Source organism: Polyodon spathula, chromosome 23 (assembly GCF_017654505.1).
Source record: "Polyodon spathula isolate WHYD16114869_AA chromosome 23, ASM1765450v1, whole genome shotgun sequence".
Classification (NCBI taxonomy): Eukaryota; Metazoa; Chordata; class Actinopteri; order Acipenseriformes; family Polyodontidae; genus Polyodon; species Polyodon spathula.
The window spans coordinates 7,535,245-7,548,276 of record NC_054556.1 but is presented as its reverse complement, the minus strand read 5'-3'; the positions used below and the strand labels follow the sequence as shown (position 1 = coordinate 7,548,276).

Below are 13,032 nucleotides of genomic sequence, written 5' to 3'. Positions count from 1 at the left end.
TGGTCTTCATGGTGCCGCTTGCTTGGTGGTGCCACTTGCTTAGTGGTGTTGCAGACTCTGAGGCCTTTCAGAACAGGTGTATATATACTGAGATCATGTGACAGATCATGTGACACTTAGATTGCACACAGGTGGACTTTATTTAACTAATTATGTGACTTCTGAAGGTAATTGGTTGCACCAGATCTTATTTAGAGGCTTAATAGCAAAGGGGGTGAATACATATGCACGCACCACTTTTCCGTTATTTATTTTTTAGAATTTTTTGAAACAAGTTATTTTTTTCATTTCACTTCACCAATTTGGACTATTTTGTGAATGTCCATTACATGAACTCCAAATAAAAATCCATTTTAATTCCAGGTTGTAAGGCAACAAAATAGGAAAAATGTCAAGGGGGGTCAATACTTTCGCAAGCCACTGTATATCTAGATAAATGCTTATTTAATTGTATTGAGACTGTGTTATGACATTCTTTAAGAAACTAAACCTCTGTCTGGCCTAATGCTTAAGTATGATTAACAAGCAGCTCTAATGTATTTCGTACAGAAACTGACTGTGCATGCCATGTACTTAAACAGACCATATTTTCGGAGGTGACATTTGCATTAAAATACACAAGTTCAGTACAAATACTGAAAACAAAAGTAATTGGAATGATTTGGTAAATTGAGAAGTCAGTCGTCTTCTTAGCAAAGGAAACTTCACCTACTGGCTGGATTCCAAATGAAGCCATACAGAATAATGAAGCCATACAGAATAATGTGGCCGGCTTTACTACTATAAGCCGAGGGCCAGTCTCAATATATCCTGTAGGACCATAACGTGGTATACTCACCATGAGTGGGCCATTTTTTGACTATTTTTAAAAATTATATATATATATATATATATATATATATATTATATATAGGAATATATATATCTATATATATAGAGATGATATATATATATCTATATATATATATGAATACTTATATAAGCATAGAAGCACATGTACACATGATGGGAAATCTCCTGTTTTAATTAACTGTATGACATCGCTTTTTGGATATTATTCAAACTGTGGTTAGATACATATGAAACCACAGTTCCCTGTGCACTTCTTGTACAGACCAACTTGTTCAGCTGGTAGAAGCCTGAAATAATATGCTGAAGACAGCATCCTTTCCAGATGTTAATGTCAGCGCAAAGGAAAAGCTGGGTGATTTGTTTTCAGTAAAAAATAAATAAATCTCAAGGCAAAATAATTAGAACAATAGCAAAAGCAGAATAGCAAGTGCCTAAAAACACAGTGGTGATGCATAGAAATGTACCATCCTAGGTGCACGTGGATAGAGCTCAGGGCAGTGCTTCAGAACAGGAAAGGGTAAGGCAGGATGGGTGTGCTGGCCCAAAGGCACTCTTTCTATTTTATGGGGTGATGCAGCCTTTAAAGTGTATGAAACACAACAAACAAATGCTTGGCTGTACTTCTGAATTGTATTCAACATTGCTGGTAAACTCCTCAAGGGTGGTGTCCAGATTAGGTGATTCTCCCTACCAGTTTAATACGTCGCTGACACATAGTTTGTATTCAGCTAAACTATACAGTAAACTACAGTATATAGTTTGCCAATGCAAAATTGTGTTGTGAATTATAAATTAAAAGTAGAACTTGTATTATCCACTTTCCAAAAATCATTTAACTGCATACAAGTCCTTGATTAAGCCAGTCCAACTACAGTGTACAGTGTACGGTGTAATTATGTTATTTACAGGTGTACAACTGTATGACATCTAAACAAAAAAAGTGTTTCCGTTCTTACTGTAGTAATACTTAATGCACAACGTATATACCTAGACCTGGAATTGGATCATTTGAATACGTTCCTGAGATGGTAATCTGAGTTAATTTGTTTAAATAGATAGCGGGTACAATGGTAACAGTTGTCCTGTATTTGCGTATTTTATTTCCAGCTTGAAAAACATTTAAAACGTCTCTAATCTTTCTTTAAAAAAAGCATGGCATGGTGAAAGGTGTCAGGTTCAACATTGTTGTGTCTGTTGCATTTTATTTTTCATATTTGCGTAGTAAAAATGAAATAAATTATTCTATAACTAAATGTCATTCAAGTTTTCCATATAGAACGTGAAAGACCAGAGTTTTGTTTACAGTACACTTGCAGTTTGCATAATTCTAAGTTAGTGGTAGACATTGTACTTTCATCCTGATATGGTCTGAAGAGAGCCATAAAGCAAACCACTTCATGCTGTGTGCATCACTGAAGCATAATACCTTCATCAACAGCAAAGTTTATTAAAACTTCCTTTCTTCTCAAAGTGAGGGGAGGGAGGCACGTTATTCAAGTGTAAATGAAAGGAAATCCTCAGTTGAAAGCAAATGTTTATGCTTAACCCCTTAAAATCAGTGATAAAAAAAAAAAAAAACAAGCAGAGTTCTTTAGTACATTAAGGGATGACATTTATAAATGTATGACTGTGCCAATATTGTATTAAGCAATAACGCTCAACAGGGTGTGCAGACGTTGTGCAGTATAATTAATTCTAAAATGTTAGTAATATTAGTGAACCAGTTTCAACCATTCAGATTAGTAATATAGGATGCTAGCCAGCGTTTGTCCTCTGATAACAGCAGGTAGCTGCAATTGTAATTATAAGCACAATGTCTGTCAGCATAAGCTAATATAATATTATGTGCCCCCCTTCAGCAAATGGTCCAGACCTGAGGCAAAGTTGTTTGTGTAATTACTTTTATTGCCAAAAACCAAAATAATGGCTAATCTCTTTTTATTTGTGAAATACAACATAGTAATCTTAATAAGTGTTGGTCAGTGCTATTCAAGGTTTGCAATTGTCTATCCCATGAGAAGAACTTTCCTTTCTTTATTTTTTTATTTTTGTTTTTCTTGTATATTTTAAAGATAATGGAAGAGTCCTCTAAAAAAATAAACGTTATGACGAGAAGCAACTCACCTGTGTCGGTTACGTTCCTTCAACGGAAAGTGCAGCATGAAAAAGATTGCAAGGCATTTGTTTGTTTTTTCACCTTTGTTTATAAGTGCTATGAAAAAATACCATTAAAATTAAAATGCATGTTTAACATAAAATTTGCATCTTTCATTTAGGAAAATGTGAGCTCTACGAAGTGATGGTAATACATATTAGATAAGATGCACTGCATTATTTGTTTGTGAGATGAAACTGTCTTTATGTCCCATAGGGGGCGATGCCTCCAGGGCAGGGTTAAGGCACACTGGCAGGGTAACAATGCAGCAGCCATTGTAGAAATACTCTGGGTATGAATATGGCTGTAATTGATACACCTTTAGCAAGCACTATCGATTCCTACCAGTAGCATTAGAAATTACTGACATAAGTTTGCAGTAGTCCTTTTATTTCTTATCTCGTAGGCATGGCAGCAGTAGATACTTTGGGTGGAGGTGTCTTTATTAATTCACATATGAAAAACTTTTTTAAAAAGCCGTCGGGTATTCTTTTCAGTCACTTATAGTAAATTTTAGCTGTGGTTCCATAAATTTGCTGTAGAAAGGAACTTCAAAAACCTCTCTCACAGGTGTTACACTGCCAAAACTCATCATATAAAAATGCTTTTGCAAGGAGTTAGTTGTAATTCTGATTTACAGGATGCATTTTTCAAATGTTACCAAAGTATTTTTTTTTCTTCCCTGCATTCAGCCCACATTCCCCTGTGGATTCTTCATGTGTTGTTTCCATAATGAGAAATTTGGCAGATCGCATCTCTTTAGTGCATCCTTTGCCCAGTCTGTGGACTGAGGTTCATGTTTTGCCTTGTTTACAACTGACATCGTTATTATTCTCAGAAGGACTCTGGTTTCTTATCATACTCTTGTGTTGAGCAGGCCTTTTTCCTCTCTGCTTGTGTTGTCTGGCAGGGCTTTTCTTCCCTTATTGACACTTTGTAAAAATATGCATTAATTTGGAGTTTAAAACATGTATCATGGTGTCTCATCGCTGTGTTTGCTTGAAGTTGATTAATGATAGAACCTCACTTGGGGTTGTCCTCTGGAGACTCAGCTCACAGGTTCTGAATGTTAAGTATAATAAAGCAGAACACACAGGGAGCAATGATCAGCCACCGCCAGGTGCCAGACAGCCTGCTTGCTTAGTGTCGTCTATTTCATTTTTTCTTATTGTTAATCTTACTCATTTATCAATGTTAAAGTAATATCCTTTACTGTCTGCTGTCTAGAAAACAAAAATCCTGTCGCGATTGAGACCTGTTATCTGACCTAAATAATAAATAATAAATAAAATGTCTAAAGAAGAGATTATCACTTCTATTTCGTCGACATAACGAACGCTGTATGGAGCTTGCAAAGTTAACACACTTTTCAATTACATGATATTACAAGTACTATATATATATATATATATATATATATATATATAGATATAAATATACTGAATTATATATATATATAAATATAATATTATATATACAAAAATATAATATACTAGTTCATAAAATATTTTATGATCAAGTATTTTTTCCGTGTGTAAATTGGTATTTTGACAGGGTAACGCGTGGCGGGATGATAAAGTACCTATTATGTTTTTTCAAAGTAAGGTGATTTTAAATATGACTGATCTCTATTTATTTTTGTAGGCATCATATCAATGTTAAAGAGGAACCACTGGATCCAGAAGATCATGATGGTCCTTTGTCCCTTGTGACAACAGCCAACCACAGTCCAGATTTTGACCACGACAGAGATTATGAAGATGACCCTGGGAATGAAGACATGCAATAAGCTCCTGTCGTTGTAATCCTGAGAATGAAGATTGAAAGAACTAATCAAAATGAGCTGTAAAATCTCTCCAAAAACAAACAAAAAAAAAAGGTCTGAAGGATTTTCAGTCCATTTTGACAGTTATAAAATGTTTTAATTGACTTAGTGCCATTAAATAAATAAAATATCCCATTTGGGAGTATTTTTTATTTATTTATACTTTTTTTTGTTTATAAAAAAAAAAAGAAAAAAGAAAAAAAAAAAAAAAGGAATTTCTACTCGATATGTATTGAATGGACTTGTTTGGTACTTGGGACTTTTCCTCTTGAAATCAAGATCAGTGCTGTGTTACTGGACAGTTCATGCTGTCCACATATACACTGCAGCGGACAACGGACTGCAATCCTGCGAATATGGATAACAAAGCCACATTGAACTGAGCATGTACTTTTCACACTGCAGGTTGAACTGTGCCCAGAAACGTAAGAGATTTTGATGGACATTTGATTTGCACAGTGCTGTGTGTGGGTTAAGTTGATTATCACTGCCTTTAATCCACTTTTTTTTTTTTTTGTTGCTTCCATTAAGGTTGAGGAGGGTCTTATATGGGGGGAAAAAGCTATAATTCTTTTTAATGTATTGTTTTTTTGCTTTGTCGTCTTCTACTACACATTTTTAAACTCTGACCAGCCTCCTCAAACTTGGAACTTTGGCCCCTTAGAGGCTTCAGATGGTCAGCACTTGATGATGATAATAATGAATGTTTATTTTTTATTTTATTAATATTTTTTTTTTGTATATGAAGCAGTGTCAAACACCTAGTAATATTTTTCTGTCATTTATTCCATAATATGCTTCAAAATGCAATCTTATGTCACCATGTTTTTTAGTTTTTTAGTTTTTTTTTTTTGTTTTCAACACAGGCGTTAAGTAATCCTGCCTGTTGCCAAAATGTAGTCCACCCCCAAAATTGTGAAGTCCAGCAGTAATGCACTACTCATAATGAAGGTTATGCCTAACGAATTGACGAAGTATTGTAAACAAACAAAAACAAAATGAGAATGAATGACAGAGAAATCTTACCAGAAAATTGAATAGATTTGGTCTGCACAGCAGTGAAAGACTTATCTGCAACAGAATCACTGAACATTGTAGAAGTGTTTGACCCAAGCAAACTTTTTTTTTTTTTTTTTTTTTTTTGTACAGAGTAATATAGATACCTTAATAATAAAACATTTATTAATAGACTTCCGAATCATACCCTTGGCAAGTAATAGTTATAAACAGAAAATATACATACATTAAGCCCACAATTGAACATGTAAGCAAGAGAAATGGTCTCATCTTTGATTACTATATCACAGGTTCAGCATTTCATTGCAGCCTGGTTCAGAACTGCTTTGGCGACAAATCTGTTTAAATAGAACAGACTTGTCATGTTGAGGGGATAATGGTAGCTAAATCCAGCAATGTCAAAGCATTGGTGTAATTTTTAATTTGCAAACTGTGCTGGGGGTTATGATTCCAGTTTGTGTTCTACTGCTGTATGCCAGCCAGCATCAAAACTTTAGCAGTGGGAGCAGAGCATGATGTGTGGCTGGAGACTGTTTTGCAAGTTTGGTGCAACTAGAGAATACAGAACTGGAATCAAAGGTTTGTACAAGTCTGTCTCAGATCACTTAAAAACACTGCAACCAACCACAGTTGAATTTATTTAGGAAGTCTGGTTTTAATTAGGTTAATAAGCTTTCAGTTTTTTTTTTTTTTTGCTTAATATTTTTTGTTCTGTAATTACCAAAGATGAACTGTTAAGTCAAATATGTTCTCTGTTTAATTCTTTATCACATAAGGCCAAATATCCTCTTATTTTTGTCAGTGGAGGTAGAGAGGGATAGAGGGGATTTAGAGAGGGGAAATAGGCTAATTTAAAGCTATATCTAGCTATTGGTGATAAAAGCTCCTTGTATCTTCAGATTTATTATTGGTAGATGATTTAAACCAAAGGTGTTGCTTACTGAGTAGCCACATGCTGTCCTTGCAGTGACCAAATTGGACACCATACTAAAAAGCAGTGAAACACAGAGCAAACTAAGGGAACAAAATCAGTGGTCCAAGAAATATAGGGAGCATTCCATCTTGAAAAGGTAACTGTACATCAAGGGTAATGTTAAGACGCTGTGATTGACAACGATCAGCGCAAGCGATTATACAAATTAAGTGAACCATGCAGTGGTTTTTTTTAAAGGTTATTTTATGTTCTAAATTTTTTAAGATTGTATGCACCTTCTGTTGGAAGTCCAGTGTCCTTCAGTGTGCCAGGATTATTTCTTTTATTTTTTGTTTGCCTTGGCACAGTTATGTGATTGTTTTTAGTTTCTGTCAACATTATTATTTTTTTAATTATAAAAACACTCCTGTTAACTCATAAGCTTGGTACAAGGTACTTCTGTGGCAGTTATTTTTAAGCTGTATCATGCTTTCAATAAAAATAGCAACCTGTGGTCTTGTAAAAATGTATTTAAAATTGTATCAAGGCAGCTTCTTGACGTGGCCAAATGGGATCGTGGGATCTGTGCACATCCAAACTGAGTGGTTTGCTGGTTAGCTCTGCATTTTAAAGGGAGGGGAAAAGCTAGTTTAGATTAGTACATTCTCAGCATGTGTAGCTAGACATGACTAAAGATAACAGCATGAGAAAACTGTTAGTACACATACCTCAGTTCAAACCTTTAGGGAATGATTAAATAAAAAAACATTTCACACAGTTGCACTTAGTTGTATGTCTTGCATGCTTAGTCAAAAGACTTTAGCAAAAAATTAGAGCTTGCCTGTTTCAAGGGGCTCACAACCTTTCAGTAAAACCAATTTAAACCTCAGGCCTTTCATGAAGAAAACATACAATTTTTGTGTTTGGGTGTCCACCCCCCCCCCCCCCCCCCCCCCCCCAACTACTATCTCTTTGGATATACAGAGGCTCCAGATGGGTGGGCTTTCTTCTGTTGTACATATATCCCCATGTCAGTGCAAGCCTTTGTCTTTTTGGTTTCTTTTATTGTTCCTTCCAATGCTCAGTGTTCGGTTAAACACGTTTGCTTTAATGCAACTGCCTTGTATTAACTTTATTAAAATAGCTATGAAAAAACTACTGTATGTATTGGAATAGCAGAATGTGCTGCACTTGTAATTGAATTAGTAATCCTTGCTTTAAATGAAATTGAGATTTGCTGACAATTGGGGGTTGGAGGGTGGGAGGGATCCCTTACTTTTTGCTTTAAAACTGTAACATAGAGAACAGTCTTTTCTCTGTTATCATTGACCGAGGCATTTTGTACAGAATTTCTGTTTGTGTTCAGCTGTTTTGATAGTTCCCGCCTTATGATGGTCCAACCACTGCCTTTTGTGGCTGTCTTTAAAAGGTTCAAACTACTGCAAAGAGGGACATTTTAAAGTTTTCTCATCTTCAAGGAAATATTTTGCATGAATTATTCTTGGATCACACTTAAATAAATAAATAAAAAATAATTTTAAAAAAATGTAAAAAAAAAAAGTCACGTGTTCGTCAATAATAAAGGGGAGTGTCAATCTAAGAAATTTTGTAAATAACTTTACAAGGTGCCAAGATGTAAAGAATATTTGTTACTTTGCTTTTTTTTCAAAGAAAAGCATACATTAGCATAAAGGAAATACCATGTATCAGACAAAATTGCTGTCTGGAATGAGAGTCACGGCCTTCTTTGATGAAATAAAAATGGACCATTAAAGCTGTTGAATTATCTGATTATTAGAGTAGGTAAAGTCAAGCGTAGCGGGTGGAACAATGAGCACATAGGTTAATGTCAAGTGACTAGCTGACACCTGTCTCTAAAGGTCAATATGGTAATAATGTTTACTCCTTTTTGATTACTCATAATACAAACTGTTGCAGTTGACATCATTTTCGATGTCAGCTATTTAAATAAATAATAACAGTGGCATTATAGCCACACATTTCCATTGCAGTCAGATTGTGGATTATGCTCACTAAACATGTTCTGCAACTCCTTGCTTAAGGAAAAAGGTACAGTCAAAGAACTGGAGTTAACGTGGTGCTGCACAGGTTCGCTCTGCCAGGTTGGAGATGTCTCTGAAGGCATAAATGAAACTCATTCCTTACATCTGTTTGTAATATCATACCATCATTCCATGTCTGTTGATGCAGACAATAAAAAACTGTTGTACAGTCAGTACTGATTACTGATTAAAGCATTCTCAAATGCAATAAAATGCTGGTTGTTCACATTGTTTGCAGAAGCTGTGATTTTTTTGTCATTTTTTTAAACACACAAAAGTGGATAGATTTGTGTTTTATAACAAGTTATTGGCCTAATTTAAAAAAAATAATTGCATGAATAATTGTACCTCATTTTCCCGGACGGCTCCGCCCGGAGCAACCGGGGTTCCGTTAACTTCTCAATAAATTTTACAAAAGTTCTTGTTATTAACGCTTCGAAAAATTACTGTAGACTATCTGATGACTTCTTTTCAAGAATTCAGACGACCAGAACGACGAGGTCCCTTTAGAGAAACATGAACAGGAACACCAGTTCGTATGATGCCCTATGTTTCGTACAGTCAGGATACCAATCCCGTTCGTCCAAAGTCCTCCGCCACCCTTCGTCCTAACACTACCCTGTATATATGACTTGTTGTCTTACTGTATCACTGCCCTCTTTTCAAGAGGAACGCCTTATAAGACTTAATGAGTAACATCGTGTGGCATTATTCGTGAATGAGACAAAAAGTTAGAAGAACACAGAGCCTCTATGACACTTTCGTAGTGTGTCATAGTGCGTTATCCATTTAAAACATTCAACATTTATTTTTATTTTAGAATTTTGGTAAAATTCAACCAAGTTTTAAATAGCTTTTATCGTGGCTTCACACCTTATGTTATAAAATCCGAAAGCAGTGTACCTGTAACAGTTTTCCCCACTCCCGGGGGAGGATGAAGATGTTATTAAAATGTTTAAAGAACAATAATTGGAATGCTTATGACATCTGATACTATTGAAGAAAATTCTTAGTTTGCTTGTCTTGCTTTCCAGGAAATCTTGTACTTGTCCTTGTGGTCAAGCATCTTACTGGCTACAAAGCATGTCAGTCCTTAGGGCAAGCAGCGGAAGCAGTTTTGAGACATATATAATGAACAGATGTACATAGTGAGGAAAATGTGTGAATTATTCTGAATGAGCAAAATTAAAAGAACACGCCTCTTGACACTTGCGAATGTTGTGTCATAGGCTTTATCCATTTTGCTGCAATGCAACAGGCTGTAGTCCATGTAAGTTCATTTATTTTTATTTTAGAATTTTGTAATCTTCCAAGTTTTATAATGATTTAATTTACTTGTAATCCAAGGCAGTGTATATTAGTCCAATATAGCCAGTGAGATTCTCTAAAGATTTCAGTCCTAGCCATTAAAAAAAAAAAGTATAAACCCAGAGAATTGAGCTCATCTGTATTACTTCTTTTTAAGCTATATATATATATATATATATATATATCTATATATATATATATATATATATATATATATATGTTGTTTTTTAACTAATAAATGTGTAAAAACATGATAGTGCAATTACAGAAATACAATAGTACAGACAAATATTGCTAGATAATGAATTGTATTACTTACAGATGATTAGTGGTAATACATTGTATCTCTCTTCCATCTCTCTCTTGGGTCCCTGGAATTTTTCCATAGTTGGGAGACTATTTGTTCTGTATCAGCAAATTGGGGATGGATGTTATGGATTGAGAGACTCCACCAGCCATTCCTCAATTCAATGAAAGAGTGCATGATCTGGATACACTAACTGTTTCTAATATTGTTAATCATTTCTTATTGCATTCATTCAAATCCAACGAAAGTAATTGTCTGAATTCAGTTGTTTAATTTAGGTTTTAAAAAAATACTCTCTTTTCCATTACCATCTATGTTCTACAAACAGAATACTCCATGAACGTTCATAGAGTGCCATGGTTATTTCGCCCATGGGAACATTCGTGAGTTATTTGACTTTATCATCCATGGAATAACTACAGTACTCTATGGATGTTTGTAAAGTATCCTCTATTTCATATTTTTGTTGGCTTTATTGTATTAGCTTCAGGCATATAACCAGTGAAACATGTTGTGCGCAGCAGTATCAAGAAGGTTAATCTGATCAGTGCTGATAGCTATTATTTACTTGACATTTTTATCACTTGTCAGATCAAGGAAATTTCTGTAGAAAGAGCCAAAATGATTCGTCATCAGGCTTATTGCTGATCTTCCCATGAAGATGACCAACACAAGTGCCTGTACTTAAGTATTAAATTATGTCATAATTAAAAAGAGACAGTTAAACTGTCTACTGTTAACAGCAATTTAGGTAACTGCGTTTGATCAGCTATAAATTGTAACTGCATTAAAATTCCAGAAATATTAGCGATATGGATTTCTTGATGGAAATTAATGCTGATCACCAGGGCTTCATTTTTATGATGGAAGCACAAGTCATGTTGGCCACAAAACAGGATACAAAGATCAAGCCTGAGCCCTTTTAATCTTGTGAAACAAGCAATTACAAATAGTTGCATCGATTTGTTAAAAAGCTTTAGGTGACATAAATTGTTTCCCGCTTAGCGTATTGCTCCAATACATAAATGTCAGTGGGTATATTATTAATTAAAGCCATGAAAAGACAAGATTTAGTAGAAACAGTATACAATCATACGACACGTCTTTCTGTGGGCAATATTTCAGCTGCGCAGTTAAGGTGTTACCAAGTATCTAGGGTCCTGCATTTCACCCTTATTATCCCATCCTTTGAATATTACAGCCTCATAAGTAGACTTAATGTACTTATTTAAAGAGTTGACTTGGAAACCATGTTATTTAAAGATACTGATTAAACTAGAAATCCAGGACATAATCCAAGGAAAACTGTTCCAGTATTTTTTAAACATTGTGTTATAGCAATACAGCACTCAAAGGGTTACTATGTTAGCATGAGATTATTGGGGTTTTTTGGGTTTTTTGGGGAGGGGGGGAGTTTACAGTTGAGTAACATTCTTGCTAAATTGAATCTTTTAATCTCTCGAAATTAGTTTTTTCACTAAATTACTGACTTAATTGAAATCCAAGTGTTGGATCATATAAAAATGCACTGGAATGCCTAAAGGAAAAAATCTATTTATCTATCTAATAAATACTGAAAAGCTCAACCTGTCTGTTCTACCTGGGTTTTATAAGGAGATGCTGATTGCATGGAGGTTGTTTAGGGTTCAGCGAGATATGAGCAAAGTGGAACTATTGGTTATTGGAGGAACCATTGGTTTATAATCAGGTTCTAACCTGTCCAATTTTAGACTCTGATACTTAAAAAAAAAAAAAAAAAGTAATGTCTAGAGGAGTCCTTAAGATGGCCTATCTCTTACATTTGGACAGGTGAGTTTGGAAAAGCCTTGAGTTCCTGTCAGATCAGTTCGGGGTGAGGTTGGGGGTGACCGTGCAATTCATGTGTTTTTAATGCAGCTGCGTGCTGCCCTGTGAGAAGAGGGTCTGGCTGTACTGAAGGAGTTCTTTACAGGTCCTGTCAGCCTAGAGTTAGAGCCCTGAGGGTTTGAGTACAGATCAGACCAGCTGTAGAGCAGAGCCAGGACAGCCCAGGGAAGCTTTTACAGTTTAGGGACTGCTATAGAATACACTTCAGTGAAATCGATAAGAAAGAACTGGAGAGACTGGATGTGAAAATAAAAGACTTCAAAACATTAAGGAACTTCCAGACACATGTTGCCATGAAAAATTCAATGTAGACAAGGTCATTGTTCCAGCCTGAAGGGCTCTTTATAAGCCACCACTGCAGAAGAGAGTAGGAGACTTACAATGGAGAGTATTGCACACCGTTATGACCACTAACTAATTCCTTACAATTATTCAACAAAGGGATTCTGATAAGTGTATTTTCTGCAATGTGCATTGTTTAATAGTGAATAATATTTGTTAATAAAGTTCTTTTAAAAAATTATCTATCTATCTATCTCTATCTAAGCTTATAACTGCAATTGTTGCCTAGGTTACCCACATCCGAAATATCTTAACATTTCCTAATTAACTGGTCAGACTTTGCATTCCCTTTTCCTTTTATGAAAGTATTTCATGTAAATTGGCCATTAATACAAAAATACCATGCTTCATTAAATACCATCAATCTTTTTCAGGACTCAGGTG

General features: G+C 35.1%; 1 protein-coding gene across 9 annotated transcripts in view; it reads left to right on the top strand.

The window, feature by feature from the left end:
- The window catches only part of LOC121298217 (forkhead box protein P1-like), a 157,453-nt gene extending 152,464 nt beyond the window's left edge, over positions 1-4,989 (top strand). For all 9 annotated transcript variants that reach the window (XM_041225196.1, XM_041225192.1, XM_041225189.1 and 6 more), the window contains one exon: positions 4,652-4,989. In XM_041225196.1, the coding sequence (XP_041081130.1) occupies positions 4,652-4,796 (145 nt within the window). In that variant the 3' untranslated portion in view covers positions 4,797-4,989. The remainder of the gene's footprint in view (positions 1-4,651) is intronic.
- The last annotated feature ends 8,043 nt before the right edge of the window (positions 4,990-13,032 follow it).